The 17,168-nt window shown below is 33.5% G+C and overlaps 1 protein-coding gene across 3 annotated transcripts in view; it reads right to left on the reverse strand.

The window, feature by feature from the left end:
• TBC1D5 (TBC1 domain family member 5) overlaps nt 1-17,168 on the reverse strand; it is a 537,118-nt gene that overhangs the window by 205,276 nt on the left and 314,674 nt on the right. For all 3 annotated transcript variants that reach the window (XM_087430599.1, XM_087430597.1, XM_087430598.1), the window contains one exon: nt 12,548-12,720. In XM_087430599.1, the coding sequence (XP_087286725.1) occupies nt 12,548-12,720 (173 nt within the window). The remainder of the gene's footprint in view (nt 1-12,547; nt 12,721-17,168) is intronic.

The raw sequence follows: 17,168 nt of genomic DNA on the forward strand, positions 1-17,168 counted from the left end.
AAGCAACTTATTTTTGACAAAGGTGCAAAGCCAATTCAATAGAGAAAGGATAGTCTTTCAACAATGATACTAGAATAACTGGATATCCATATGCCAAAAATAAATAAATAACCTTGACCTATACTTCTCACCTTATGCAAAAATTAACTCAAAATGGATGACAGACTTAAATATAATACATAAAACTAGAAAACAATTAGAAGAAAAAATAATGTTTATGACGAGTTAAGCAAAGAGTTCTTCCATATGACAGCAAAAACACATTTGATTAAAAAGTTGATAAATTGGATTTCACAAAAACTGAAAATGTGTGCTTTATGAAAGACACAAGAAAGGAAAAGACAAGCCACAGACTGAGAGAGAACATTTGCGAATCACAAATATGAAAACAGACTTGTATCCAGAATATACAAAGAACTCTCAAAACTCAGTACTAAGAAAAGAAGCCAATTTATAAAAAGGGCAAAAGATGTGAGCCATTTGAACTATTATTTTAATTAAACTTTGAGATAATTGTATATTCACATGCAGTTGTAAGAAATAGTACAGAGATTCTGTGAACCCAGTTTCTCCAATCGTAACATCTTGTAACACTATAGCACAGTATCACAACCAGGACACAAAACCATTGATACACTCATAATATAGAAATGTTCCATTACCACAAGGATCTTTCCTATGCTCTTTTACAGCCACACCTACTTCCTTCCTGCCTCTCTTTTTTTTAGTCTGTTAATTTTGTTGATCTTTACAAAGAAATAGTTTTGTTTCATTTTTTTCTATTGTTATCTTTTTAATTATATTGATTTCAATTCTTACTATTATTCCTTCCTTCTGCTTGCTTTGAGTTTATTTTGCTCTTCTTTTTCTAACTTCTTGAGGTGGAACCTTAGATTAGTAATTTGACTTTTCCTCTTTTCTAATGTAAGCATTTAGTGCAATAAATTTCCCTCTTAGCACTCCTTTAGCCTGACCCACAAATTTTGATATGAAGTATTTTCATTTCACTCAGTCAACGTATTTTTTTTCTTTCTCTTGAGACTTCCTTTTTGATCCAGGGATTATTTAGAAATGTGTTATTTAGTTTCCAAGCATTTGGAAATTCTCCTGTTATTTCTACTTTGATTCCACTGTGTTTAGAGAACACACTCTGTATGACAACAATTCTTTTAAATTTGTTCAAGTTTGCTTCATGACCCAGAATATACTCTATCTGGATATATGTTCTGTGGACACTTGAAAAGAATGTGTATTATACTATTATTGGATGGAGTGTTTTATAACTGTCAATTAGATTTTGTTTGATGATCTTGCTGTCGAATTCTTTTACATACTTGGCTATTTTCTATCTAGTTGTTCAATCAATTATTGATAGTCTCCAACTATAAATGTGGATTTGCCTATTTTTCCTTTCAGTTCTATCAGTTTTTGGCTCACATATTTTGCAGCTCTGTTGTTTAGTGCATACACATTTAGGATTGCTATGTCTTTTTGGTGAACTGATCCTTTTATCATTATGTAATGTCCCTTTTTGTCCTTGGTAATTCTCTGTGCTCTGAAGTCTACATTATTTGATATTAATATAACCACTCCTGCTTTCTTTTGATTAATGTTTGCATGATATATCTTTTTCCAACCTCTTACTCTACCCATATCACTGTATTTAAAGTGAGTTTCTTGTATACAGCACATAGTTGGGTCATGTTTATAAATCTGCTAAGTTCAGTCCTTTAATTGGTATATTTAGACCATTCACACTGACAGATTCATGGAAAATGAAAATCAGAGACGACTATTATTTCTGGAAGTTTGGAAGAAAAGAGGAGATAAGTATGGCTGCTGGAGGAGGAGGGTCAAAGGAGGGTTTTTTGTTGTGTTGTTTAATTTTATTTTTTTCTTAGAGAAGAAACCAGCAAAGAGGAAGAGTTTAAAAATATTGGAGATAAAATACCTAATGGCTTGTGGTCACAAAGGACAGGAAAATAGGCAACTCCAGAGTACACAAAGAGAGTGAACACAGGTATAAACTACAGGACACCAAATAAGGTGAGGTTCAGCCTGGCGGCAAGGGAGAAAGACATTGAGATGGTCAGGTCTGACGGCGTACAGATTGGGCAGACTGCTTGAGAACATACATAAAAGGAGGGACAACAGGGCAGTGCATTGGATGCTTTGAAACTGTAGTGGCTCCAATCCAAAATGCCCCTCACTCTCCCAAGTAGCATGTAGCATTTTGGGTTATTACCAGATCATAGATTCTATCTGTAAAATATCTCTTCAAACTGCCTCTCCTCCACTGCTATTATCAATTCTTATTCAGACAATTGCAAAGCCCTCCTAACCGGTATCCTAGTTTCCAGTCTTGCCTCTCTCAAATACATAAACTACAATGATTTATTTTAAATGCCAATTAGACCAAATCACTTACTGCTTTACATTCTCAAAAGACAGTTACACATGTGTGGATGTTCTTTAAGATTTGATCTTCTTCTTTCACCTTACTAGCAACTTCAATTAGCATCATGTAGCATGTGGACTATCAAATCGATACTTCCAAATCTCTCTCCAAAGCTCTAGAACCACATAATTCAATTGTCTACTGGATATCCATGGTCTCACAGAAACTCCAAACTCAACACATCCATAACTGAATTCCTCTTTCCCTTGAACTTTCTTTCTCTATTGTTAATTATCTCTGTGACTTTTACTACCATTGACATTGCTGTCCAAATTATCTTTGATTCTTCCCTCTCCCTTGCTCCCATATTCAATTAATTAAAAAGTCCTGACAATTCTAGCAACTTGGTATCTTCCAACTACTTCCACTTATCTCTATCCTCTCTGCTTTTAGCTTGTTTCAAGCCACCATCATCGCTCTTCTAGAATATAGCACTTACTACTTTTGTAACTAATCACTGCTTTCCCAGTCTTACTTCTCCCTTCAATCTCTTCACCACTGTGCAACCAATGCAATCCTACCAAACCACAAATATGATCACAAAATCATTATGTTCAATGGCACCCCCCCCGACCCTAGAGTAAAGATCTAGACCATTGTCGTCCACTAGAACTTTCTATAATGATTGGAATGTTCTATATGTGTTGTCCAATAGAGTAGCCACTAATCACTTGTGGCTGGCTACTGAGCACTTGAAATAGGGACAGTGTGGCTGAAGAACTAAATTTTTACTTTTATTTAATTTTAATTAAATTTTATAGCTACATGTGGCTAGTTACCTATTAGCACAGATCTAGATTGTTCTTAGCATGACTTTTTAGTTCCCATGTCCTGGCATTGACTCATTTTTCTCTCACACGAAATCTATTCGTGAGCCACTTCAGCCATTTTTTCAGGTCATTGCTAGTCGAGTTTCTGTTATTTGCAGCCAAATGCATTCCTGATACAGTGTTCCCATTTGTGCTCCCACAGCATGCTGTGAATGAACGAACTTGCTATAATTATTATATCAAAATAATGTTTTTACATATATCACATTAGATAATCATTAATAATAGCTATCCTGACTACCTAGATGTGACTTTAATAGGAAACAGAGTAAATATTAAAGCCACGATTTAATCTAAGTCTATGTTATTTCAAATCTCATTTCTTTCTATGCAATGTTTTGAGCTCCTTGTGAACAAGTGCTTAACCTTTACTAGGAATTAAAATATTTGTTACGTTATACTGGGAGGTATAATGGAGAGATGAACGAAATCTGCCATGGAATAAACTGCCTGTGATGGTACCAAACTCCCAACAAGGGATTTGTCAAGTTGAGATATTCAATTGTTTAATATGGATGTTACAACTGAGATTGAAGCATTCCATGATTAGCTAGAAGAGTGACTTTCAAGACCCTGAGATGCTGGGATTCTGCACAGGGCCAATGACAAAGCCCTGTGGCATGCTACCAGAGACCTCACTCCACGTGGGCCACAATGCAGTCATCCATACTCTATGAAAAGGGTTGTTACACAAAGTTGCATTCCAGCCTAAATGTAATATCATTCAGTCTATAAATTTTCCATTTTGAGCAAAAGAATATTACAAGAAAATGGTGAAATCAAAATATTCAGCCAAAAGGTTTTCTTTAATCTGGTGATTGGACAGAAAAAAATGCAGTTCTATTGTATCCTAATTGTTCTCATGAAAACATGCTAGTTCCATATAAAAACAATTTCCCTTTTTAAGGAATTAGTTTATCTATCTTTTTTAAAGTTCTAAAACATTGTTAGATTGAGGTAAACACATTTTATTGCAATGTAGATGTTAGAGGATTTTATTCATATTAAATATTCTTGTCAAGTCCTCCATTTTCCTTAAGTCCTCAAAGATTACTGACAGTGGTTCAAATACGTCTTCAAAGTGTTTCAGTTTTCTGGATGTTGACATATGTGCTCATTCTCAGTAATTAAGTACATTCTTATTCTTGCCCTCACATTTTTTTGTCTTATAAAATCAATTTATGATCAATAGACAACTGAGAAAATAAAAAGTATAAAGAAAATAAACATCATCCATATTCCCTCTCAGAGACAATGACTGTTAACATGCTTCCGGTCTAATTTTCATATAAAAACTTACATAATTTTTTAAACTAGGAAAATAAATTATATGTGGTTTTTCTTCAAGATTTTTCATTTAGCATATATTGTAAGCATTATCTCTTGGGATTACATAGTTCACAAATACAATACTTAAATTATGGCATAATATTTCATCAAATGGATTTAGTCACCCTATTATTATTTCCTTTATTACTATAAATGTATTAGTTCTCATTTCATATCAGAAATAACACTGTGATAAAAATCTTTATACACAGACCTCTGCTCCCTGATTCTCTTAAAGTGTCTATATGCTTAAAAGTAGAATCATGAGTCAAGGAGCCCAAGTTTATCAGGTATTTGACTCATTTTCCCAATTGCCTCCCAAATTGATTATATCAACATTGAGTAAAATTTTCTCTAATCCTTATCAATCTAATGAAAATTATATTTTATTATTTAATTTATAACTCTTTAAATATTTGAATAATTGAAATCTTTTCACTATATTTATTGGCCATTGTTATTTTTTTTTCCTATGCATTGTTTGTTCATTTTATTTTTCTACTTTATGGGTTAAGTGGTTTCTTACTAATTTTAAGGGTTTATATTATACATAAGGAATAAAGATTTGCTTTTTATTCTTTATATATTTTCTTTATACACGCTGCAATTTTTTAAAAACCAGTTTGTCTTTGCATTGAATTTTACTGGAGTGAAATTTTGGGGTAGTCAAATTATAAACTTACCCTGTCAAATGTCTTTCACTGCTATTTTTCTTAGCAAATTCATGGTCATTGGAAGACTGATTATATATTCATGTATGTTTTTGACTAATTATTTAGAGTTTTAATTTTTTTAATACTTATTGGTTGATGTTTCTCAAAACAGCAAATTTTCTGTCAATGATATTTTGAATAATCAGTTCCTTATGTAATTGATTTGTGATCTTTCTTTCCTCTGTTTTTACCTCCTTCCCATTCATCTATCCACTCAAAAATATTTACTGAATGCATACTATGTACCAGGTTCTGTTAAGGAGGCGTCTGGGATATATTAATGAACAACACAGACAAACTCCTTGCTGTCATAGATCTTACACATAAAATTCAAAGTTATTATAATTGAATGTTTTATAAATAAAGAATACTCTCTTTCAATGCTTTTGTTTCAAAGTATATTTTTTGATATTACTATTGCCATTCTTGTATTCCTTTTACCAAACCATATCAATTTATTTTAGCTGTCTCTTTTAAGTAGCATATAGTTGGATCTGTCTATAAGCCAGTTGAGAATGTTTGTCTTTTATCAGGAGAGCTTAAAGCATTTATGTATAGTACTATACCTATTGTTTGACAGTATTACTTGTCATCTTGTTTTATGCTTCCTTTGTAAGTACTCTTGTTATTTTCTTTTGTTATTCTTATTACTACTACTTAGTGAGTCTTATGAGTCAGGCAATTGTACTTAGCATATAAAAGTCAATGACAATGAACATTTTTTTGAGTGTTTACAGTGTGCCAAGTATTGTGCTCTAAATGATTTTTTTCATTGAATCCTCACAATCCCATTGCACAGATACTATTTTACAGTAATTTTATAAAACATTCTTTAGTGATTAGAAACATCAGTGAAATAAGTATTTATTTGATTTCCTCCACGTGTGCTGATGAATTATGTAAACTTTTATACTCTTTCCCACACTGAATTATTCACTAGAATTAAGTAGATCTAAGATCCAAATAAATATATGTCTTATTTTTACTGCTCTTCAGATGATTATTTTTGATAATTGCATTCAGCTGTATACACATAACCTATCTTACTGGTTACACTGCTTTCTAGCAGTCCTCTAAGATCTGCTGTGACTGGGCACAACTTTTCCTTCTTGCCCTCTGTCTATCTTAAAATTCATGATTACTTTGTCAGTACAGATTCTGTTTCTTCTATTTCATCAATTAACTCTTTTTGTAGGTCAGGTTTAAGATTAAAGTAGCAAAGCTCCCCCACCCCCCACAACTTCCTTATTTTTCTATCCACCAGTCTGACCTAAATAAGGCCAGTATTGGACTTGGACAAGAAGATTTAAGCCTTAGGCGGTGGCTTATTATTTTAGCTATACTTTTGCTGCTGGTACCTCTGTATGGAAGATCCTGAGCTCTCTGTCCCGATTCTTGGCAAGGCTGTGGGCCTTAGGCTCTTCAGTGCCCTTGATGTTCCATTTCCTCCTTACCAGGCTGGTTTCTCATCACTACTAACAAGACTCCTCTGATGCCAGGCCTTATTTGCCTGGTCTTTGTTGCTTATCTGGTCACCCTGAGTTTGGCTCATGGCCAATCTGACACATAGTACCTTTGGCCAATCTAACACATAGTACACATAGTATTAGTTTCCTACCACACTCCTAGTCCTAGTCAAATGAGAGTGTGAACGTAGGCTAAGGGGTCAAAGTCTGGCTCAGCTTCTTGGGAGCCAGTCAATCTAAAAAAGTCTTTATAAGCCTTAATTTCCTCATCTACAAAATGGGGATAATAATAGTACCTACTCCCAATGTGTTGTGAGGATAAATAAGATAATCTATGTATAGCCTTTACTACAATGCTTAGCCGACAGGAAACACTCAATAAATATTAACAATTATTAATCATTATTTTGAATAATTTAATTTATTATCCTTCCCCATAATTCTTAATTATGCTAATGCTTCAAATAGAAGGGGAAAAAAACCAACTTTTTCAAATGGAGTAATTCTGAGGGAATACTCAGTGGTGTATGACAACAAGGTATCATCGGATCCTCATCTCCTAATCCCTCATTCTGTTTTTTACGTTTAATGTATAATATAAAGCTCATTGAAAAGAAGAGAGTATTTCCATTAATGTATAATATAAAGCCCACTGAAAAGAAAAGCATATTTCGATTAATGTATAATATAAAGCTCACTGAAAAGGATATTTCAATTAATGTATAATATAAAGCTCACTGAAAAGAAAAGAATATTTCTATCATTAACTTTGTTTAGAATAGGAAGCTATTGGCTTAAACTGTTGAGAGAAAGAATTTTTAAGGTGGGTAATTACATTGACTTTGATGACTGAGAATTATATTTCTTACCATATGGTTATACTTCAAATGTAGGTTTAAAAAAACTTAGTAGTCATACATAATTACACTGTCATGTGTGTTAGAACAAATATACTATGATATAAATATTTTAAAATTATATCACAAAATTTAGCAGATTATTTATCAATAACCAAGAAACTTCTCAATTAAATTACTGTGAACCACCATAGCAAAACAACTGCTAATCCAGAAAATAGGAAATAGGGGAAATGGAAGATGTATAATAAACATTTGGGAGATATGGAATTTATCCCATGAGTGTTGTAAAGAGCTCATAATTTAAGAATGCCAAAGCCCAAGTGTGTTATGAGGGTCTTTCCTCAAAAGTGACATTAATTGCATATCCCACAGATGCTTATTATGTATTCTATTTATATCAAAGTATAAAATGTAGGCAAAAATATACAGATTCAATATATTTAAAGGTGATGATAAAATACAGTTACTCTGGCCTAGCAAAAATTGTTATTTTTAAACTTCAATTTTTGATGTCTTTATAAAACAGTATTATAGTATTAAGTGAAAACAGTATTGAATCTTTATATTTGAATCTGTTGTGATTAAGGGTCTTTTGGACTCACAAGTACGTACTCAAGGATGCAATCGTAATACTAATATTTTAGAGGCTTTTGCACAAAAATAACCCCCTTAGGTGATAAAATCACAGGACATACTTATTTTCATACTAAAAATAAAGATACCAAAAAAAACAACACTCTTAAAAATTACCTTGGAAAGTTGGAAATAATGTAGTCAATGTTTTACTTTGGAAATTAGCGTGCATTAACAGGCCCCCACAGAACTTAATTTTTAAAAAGTCTAATACCCATCAATTCAAGATGTTCATTATTTGCATTAAAGCAAGGGAAACAAAAGACAACTTAAGGTGTTCATTATTTGAATTAAAGCAAGGGAAACTTCATTCTAAGTGCAACAGGAGTAATGTTTCATAAAGTCAATGAAAAACACAGTGTAAAATTACTTTTAGGAAAATTATTTTATAATATCACAAAGTATTGAACATTTAATTGCAAATTAACTTTGTTTAACCTAAATAGTAAGTTGATTTAACATTTCCTAACAGAAAAACCAGCTACAATTATACAGGGGATAATGCACTTAAATACATAAAATAATAGCATTAATAAGCAAGTTACTATATAACATTCAAGATTTCATGGGCACATATTCCCATATTTCAAGATAAATAGCATCAATTTATTTAAAATTACTATAAGCTAGTTTGGAATGACTTTAGCCAGTGTTAGTACAATTAATATTTTTACACTAATTATTAATTCTAATTTTGTTAAATAAATTTATTAGCAAAATGCAACACCCATGTTTTCACATGGCACATCTGCCACATCAGGAGACTTCCACACACATTCTCTTACAAAAACCAGGACAAAAACTACTTTTAAAAGTGGAGTAGCTGCAAAATCTTTTCCTTAATGATAATTATAACCCTATTAGAAAGCAGATTTAAATAAATTTTAATGTACCACGCAACTGCTAAGGATTTACTAAAATTAGAAACCTAGACTCAATATGGGGTATAATTTCATTTTACTAACACTTTCCCCACCATGTAAACATACATTTATGATTTACTCCTCATTCTACACAAGTTGTTGGTATTGGTAACATTTTTCCATCGGTGCATTCATTGTTGACATTTTTACCATATTGTTTTCTAATTTTGCTAGAACATTTAGTATACAAGAAAATATATTTTGTTTGAAAATCAAAATTCTGTAAAAAAAAAAAAACAGTTGGCATGCAAAAGCACATTTCAGATCATACAATTATGGATTCTGATGTCATCCTGAAGAAGAGGAGTTTTTATTAACTGAAAATTGATAATTTTATATTTGTTCACTTGATGATAATTTACTCAAAGTGTAAACAAATTATTTTCAAGTATTAATATTGAATGTAAGCCTAAATTATCAACTTTCTTCCAACTAGAATAGAGAGTAGCATCAACAATTATTTAGACTAATATTACTTGTATAACATAGAACAAAACAAAATTTTTCAATTCATTTCTATGAGATTCAAACCTACAACATTTATTAGATTCAAGGACATAAAATTATTGTGCCAAATTGTTATGATCTGTTTCTAAAAGTTTACTCTCAACTTCTATACTATTCTCTTTAGAAGCACTGGTCTAAAGGTTAGCTATTATGTACTTAAGTAGAAGCCTGTATGCCTTTAGTGAAGAAAACAGACAAAGCCGCAGCCAGAGATGGACAGGTTCATGAGTCACATAGTACATCACAAAGCCATGATATTCTAATGAAGTAATGGTAATGACAGATAATGATAACAAAAGCATTGCCAACATATATTAAATGTTTACTACATACTGAGCGCTATGATTTTTGTACATTGTGATTTAATTCTCAAAGGCACCCTATGAAGTAGGTACCACTATGTTGATTTTTATGTTTTTGCTGAGTAAGATTAGCCCTGAACTAACATCTGTTGCCAATCTTCCTCTCTTTTGCTTGAGGAAGATTAGTCCCGAGCTAACATCTGCACCAGTCTTCTTCTATTTTGTATGTGGGTCGCTGCCACAGCATGACTTGATGAGTGGTGTAGGCCTGCCCCCAGGATCCGAACCTGCTAACCTGGGCCACTGAAGTGGAATGTGTGGAACCTGAACCACTATGCTATGGGGCTAGCCCCAGTACTGCTATTTTTAATCTCCATTTCACAGATGAAAAAACCAGGGCTCGAAGTGGTTAAACAGATCTGTTTCATTTCCAAGCCTGTGCTTCTAACTGCTATTTTATATTATAGTCATTATATTCTTTGGCCCCAAAGTTTCTAACAGTCATCAATAGGAAATATACAAATGAGTAGTACAGCTTAGGGTAGCATAAAGACATAGGAAAATTCAGCTAGATTGGCCTTTTGTGTGCCCCCACAAATAGAAATAATAAAATCAAATTTAAGAAATGAAATAAGGAAAATCCTTGTACTATAAAATGTAGTACAGACCAATTGAGAGAATGAGTGACTTCTTCAAAGATTAAAAAATATATACATTTTTAGATAATGCAGATGAGATTGTACACAAAAATAATGAGATAAGTGAGTCAGCTATGGTTACCACAAGCCATGGTACTGATAGTACTGCTAAAAAATAAAGTTGAAAAGAGTAATTATGTCATGGATCAAGGAATTTTATTGGGAAGGTGCTGGTCAGATGTCAAAGAAGGTCTATGAATCAATATGATGAAGAGAAAGCTGATAAAAGCCAATGTCTGAAAAGGAAACTAGAACACAATGGGTACAAATCATTGTACTCAAGTCCATGCCACCACCATCGCAATGTAAAGCACCCACTTGGACAAAGAGGTAATAAACAATAAAGCATTTCAAAGAAATGATAAACATGTCCAACATTCATTTCTTTCCCCAATATTGAAGACCAATTTCTAGACTTTAGCAAACAATTTTTGAGGGCGTAAAATGGGCTTTTGTATTTGAATACACCAATTCTTGGAGTGCACAGTGGAGAGGAATACAGAATTTAACTCCTGACTGCTACCAGCTATTTTAAAATAAATTTTATGTCTATAATCACAAACATATTATCTAGACTTATAAGTGTAAATGGCAATTCATTAATAACAGTGCTGCCCACACTCACGTTACCCACAAATTTCTCATCTCCAGTGGGAATGATGGAGCTGCTCTCAATGATGAACTCAAACTTAAGTCACAGAAATGAAAATAAGCATTATTGAAACAGGAAAGTAGATGTCTTCAAGCACAGTTCAGGGCTTTCAAAGAAAGACAGCCGAGTTGTTATTAGTGAAAGACTTGGTGTAACATGAGAATATAAATAAAACACTCACTGATATTCTTTTCTTTGGGCTAAATAAACGGCCTCTGCTCTGATCCGAAACTTTTGCCTTGTCTGAGATTCTCTGTAATTCAAATAACGAATTCATATTTATCAAGCATTTACTACGTACATCTCAATAATATCCTCCCAATTTTCCATGTTCTACCTAATTGAGAGATGGGATTTGCAGGAAATAGCTACCAAGGAACTATCCAGCACTAGAAATAAATTTTCTATTGTTTCAATATAAAGGATCCTTTTGTTGTCTGTAGCACTACAAAACTAATTCATATTTATTAAAACCACTATCTTTCTAATTTGCCTACTCACCTTATAAGCCACTGAATTATATACATGCAAACACCCACACATCTAAGGCTCCCTATTCTTCTGCTGTAGCATGTTACAGAAGTTACACGGCTGAAGAAGATTAATATACTATGTTCACTGTGAGGGGCATTTATCTTACTTTTAGAAATGCACTTCTGAGGGTAGAGTAGATGACTACACAATAAAACGGAAAGAACATGGATATCTCACAGGATTGTTCGGGTTTGGGGCTGACTTCATGTGTGTATGACCTGTGCAATCCTGCACTTCTTAGAATGCTTTAATGATCTGCATTTGTCACCTTGAAATTCTTATTAATTTTTTTTTAAAAGGGGCCATTCATTTTTATTTTACACTGGGATCTGCAGATTATGAAGGCAATCCTGCCTGGATTTGAATTATTATGCACTGTTTAAAATGTGTAAACTTAGTAAGCCTTAGTTTCATCCTCTGTAACAAAGAGGTAGCTCTCAATTAACAAGGTTGTTGGGAGTATCAGATGAAATATCATATGTGAAAGTAGTGAGTACAGAGCCTGGCACATACGACATAAAAGAGATATGAAATGAAATGGAGCTGGAACAGTCCTTGCTCTTACTTGTACAGATCTGAGACATACAGAAACCACCATAAATCAAAATTAAGTGTAGCTGAAATTTAAACTTTAATACTTACAACCCATATATCTGTGGTGCAATTTCTAGTCTGTTCAAGTGCATGTAAAGCTCAATATCATGCTTCTTCAGTAGGTGATCCTGGATCTGGTTGACTTTAGTAACAATAGCAACTGTTGGCCCTAAATCCTGTGGTCTAGCAAAGGGGATGGGAGTCATCAGTGTTTCTTTCCCCTAAAAACAGGAAAAATGGAACATGTATTATTTCAATATGAAATTAATAAATATATAGACATCACTCTTGAATGTATTTATCAATGGGAATTTAAATAAGAACAAAGAACTACTTTAATCATTTCATGATAAATGAATGTGGAATCATATGCTGATCTTCATATAGATGATTGTGCTCATAAAGTAAAGGCCAGGATATGCCTTCTAAAATATTTTCTACTTGTATTCCCTTGACTAGTTTCTCTGGCGACATTAAATATTACAATATAATTTCGGCAGAAGAAGTGGTAGCCACTAGTCTGCTTGCCCATGGCCAGTTTGTTTGTCTAATCAGCCACAGTACACTAAATGGAAGACTCTGATGAAAACGTATTTCTTGTGGCATAAAACTTAAACATGAAAAACAGTAAATGAAACCTGTTTTACTTCGAGCTCTCAAAACTATAAAAAAGTCAAGAAATAAAGGAAACTAATACTAGAAAAGATGTTCTCTAACTGTCCTTTTATCAATTTAAATAGCTGAAGAGAAAGATCTGAAAACTCTCCAGACCAAAAATACAGTTGACTTAAAAAAAAAATCCACGTGGGCCACCTACAACTTCCCTTCCTGCCACCACATTTCGCACATTGAGAAAGACATATCTGTAACTCCTTGTAATGCTTTCATGAAAACTTCAACTACCTCCTCAAGTCTGATGATTTCCCCTAATACATCATGTCTGACCTTTCTTCTGATGTTCAGTCCTCAATTTCTACCTCTCTCCAGCATTGGGATTTATGGTATCACTCTCTCGTGATTGTCTGCCTACCACTCATCCTAGCTCAAATTCTTATTTCTGCTTCACAAATGCTGCTTTTTCATACAGTCCTGGTCTTAGTTTTATTCTCTACTTACACGCAATTCCTTAAGTGACTGCAGTCACACATAGCGCTTCAACCAATACCCATTTTCCAAAGACTTCCTAAATCTGTATTTATAACCTAGAACTCTCTTGAGTGCTTCCCATAGATTCAAATGTTGGCAAGGAATTAGATTGCCAAAAGGGTCTCTAACTCAGCAGGCCCATAACTGAGCTTATCATCATCTGCTCAAAAATGTGTTCATCCTTTCCCCCCGCCTACCCCAACCCATCCTCCAATAAGAACACCTAGTTTGCCAGTTTTAGCTTCTCAGAACTGCTCAGAGGACTCGGATACATCTCCCCTTCTACAGTTCTAATGTAACAACCTGATTCAGAGCCCTAATCATTTCTTTCCTCCTAACTGGTCTCACTGCCCAGTCTGCTTTTAGCGTTTTTTAAATCCATCTTCCAAAATGCCTGGTGATCTATCTAAAGCAGATATTAGATTATACCGAATTGCCCTCCTTAAACCTTTTTTAATAGCTCTCCATCATTTTCACTCAGGGGGGAAAAAACACACAGAACAAATTCTTTAGCCAGCTCTACAAGTCCTTTCAATATCTGGCCGGTCTCTACTCTCAATGTGCTTCCAGATCCTGGGGATGCCATTTTTTCACCTGAAATATGAGACTCTAAAAGGAATATCATATTTTCATCACTGGACCAGATTCAAGGGCACAAAGTTAAAGAAGGTAAAGCTCTTGCCCTTTTAGTCTGGAGGGGAAGACTACAGAGAAGAAAATTTAGAATTCCACCTAAGAGCAGGGACTAATCATGGTGGTAGAATGCACAGACAAGAGAAGGGGCATGTGTTAGTACAAGGGAAAATTTCCTGGAAGGGGTTCCATCTGTCTTTCCAGGATCATTTCAGGTCTTAAAAAGAAATGCAATCCTTTATACTTCCCACAGTGTCTGCCCCAGTGTATCTAGGTCCAAAGGATATAAGACCATATTAATTTTTATAGCTCAATTAGTTTGTGTTAATTTGTATAAAGAGGAGAAAAGAAAACCTCTATATTGGGGTCATTTATTATAAAAATGGTACATCCAAGACATCTTTTTCTGATTTTGTAATATTTAGCATTTGCTTTAAATGATAGGATCCTTTAATTAAAAAATATTTCAATTCTTATTAAAAATTTTTTCCTAATATTAACTTAAAACATTGTTTTTTGGAATTCATGTTAATTGTAAGATACCATTCACATTGAAAAGACAGTGTTTGCTCTGAAGCCAAATTTCCTTTAAAAATTAAAAATTGTATGTGTTTTGGTCATGTAGTTTTTCCTTAATGAAGAACCTTGTGTGGCTAGGTACCAGAAAGTGTGGGGTAGAAGCACTGAGCTCAGATTAGGTTTCTAACAAGCACGTGGAAAACAGATCACTCTATGTAGTCATCTTCTAAGGGTCTTGAATAAACATATTCTATAGAGATACAATTGCTGGCTTTGGAGAAAACTGATCCTAAATTAACGTGTTAAAAAACGTTTAACTTAGGGGCTGGCCCCATGGCATAGTGGTTAAGTTCCACATGCTCCACATCAGCAGCCCGGGTTTGGCTCCTGGGCGTGGACCTATACTACTTGTTAGCCATGCTGTGGCAGTGACCCACAAATAAAACAGAAGAAGACTGGCACAGATGTTAGCTCAGCGCTAATCTTCTTCAAGCAAAAAATGAGGAAGATTGGCAACAGATGTTAGCTCAGGGCAAATCTTCCTCAGCCAAAAAAATATATATATATATATGTTTAACTTAGTGAAATCATGCAACAATTTCTAGTTTGAATAAGTTGTCATTAAATCAACAGCACATGTAGCCCATTTTTGAAATATTTAATAGAGACTTATGTGTAGTCTAAGAACTACAGGCTTGAAAAGATTTTTCCTGTGCTCAGAATACTTATAACAAAATCTGTTAAGAATTAGGAAACTCAGAAGCAATGCTCATGATCACTTAAATGCTAAACAGTTTAGCTTACCTAATAGTAAACTCAAAAGAGAAGACAAAGTTAACGTAAAATACTTCCTTAGCATCAGAATTTCTTATAAGAATGCTATTTGCATTCAACAAATATGATCAAATGGGACAGCTACAACTACCAATAAAACCAGAAAATCTTTCTAACCATTTATTAATACTCAAAATGTGGTCTGCAGATCAGTGCCAGTCCACAAACAGTTACAGGAATGCAGCGAGATCACGCTTTTGTATCATTATGTAAACCAATGCATTGCTTCCTTCATCAAGAAAGTCTTATTTTGAAAAGTATGTCTGCTGAACTAGGCAGCAAGCATAGTGATATAACTAAAGTTTCAGAGGAACTAGAAGAACTGTATGAAAGAATGGCATATTGATTTCTCAAACTTCTTTTCATAAAGGTGACAGAATCATGAAGTAGAATAAAAAGGGAAGAATGAAAAAGGGATTCCCTAGACACGCTTTTTAGGAATGTATTATTCATTGATATATGCAAGTAATTAATGTGAATGTTCAAAAGTCACATTTATGTGTTCCTTGATAAAATGAATGTCTTTGTGTTGTCTTAGCCATTTTCATGAACTTGACTTAGCGATATCAACATGAATAGGTAAAACTGAAAAATGGTAACCCTCACATCTTTATCATTCAATTTCTCAGATACTGTAGTTATCTGAGAGTTACAAATGGACCGCTATATGAAATTATCATGATGCTTTTATTAAAATGTATTCAAATACTCTCTGCTCAAAATTTTGATGTTCACCTAAGTCTGACTTCATCAAATCATCTGCCAAGAATATAAAGTTATTGTTCCAAAACATAAAGTAGTTCGTGACATATGCTTACAGCAAATTTCACCTTTAATAACCCTTATAGAATGTAACATGTTGATATATTGCAGAAGGAAGACTTTATGTAGGCTAGGGGTCTGCAAACTTTCTCTGTAAAGAGCCGCACAGTAAACATTTTAGGCTTTAAAGGTCATACAGTCTGTATTGCAACTATGTAACTCTGCCATTGGAACAAGCAAGCAGCCACAGACAATAAGTAAACAAATGGGCATGGCTGTATCCCAATAAAATATTTTTTATGGACATAGAAACTTGAATTCCATATAATTTTCATATGTCACAAAATATTATTTTTCTTTTGATATTTTTTTTCAATCATTTAAAAATATAAAAGCCATTCTTAACTCGCAAGCTGTATAAAAACAGATGGCAGGCCAAATTGGCCTACCAAAGGTTTGCCCTGACCCAGACAAAAGGCATAAATATCATTAGTTATCCATTTCATTTTTTAGAGGATGGAATGAAGTGACTGAGTAATACATGGTTTCTAACCAGAAGGCAAAGAATTATATCAATATAAAAGTAATTAATCATATAGAAAATAATGTATTAAAATCTTTTAACAACATCCCTTGCAAAAGAATTTGCAATTTTTCCAATATTATGTAATAATAATGAAAAGTCCATAATGATCTCTAAGTTAGCATATACGTTTGCTTAAAATGATAGTTAATATATCAATTCCACTCTGAGAGATACACCAAGAGAACTGAA

Source organism: Ceratotherium simum, chromosome 5 (assembly GCF_057802395.1).
Source record: "Ceratotherium simum simum isolate JZ-2026a chromosome 5, ASM5780239v1, whole genome shotgun sequence".
Classification (NCBI taxonomy): Eukaryota; Metazoa; Chordata; class Mammalia; order Perissodactyla; family Rhinocerotidae; genus Ceratotherium; species Ceratotherium simum.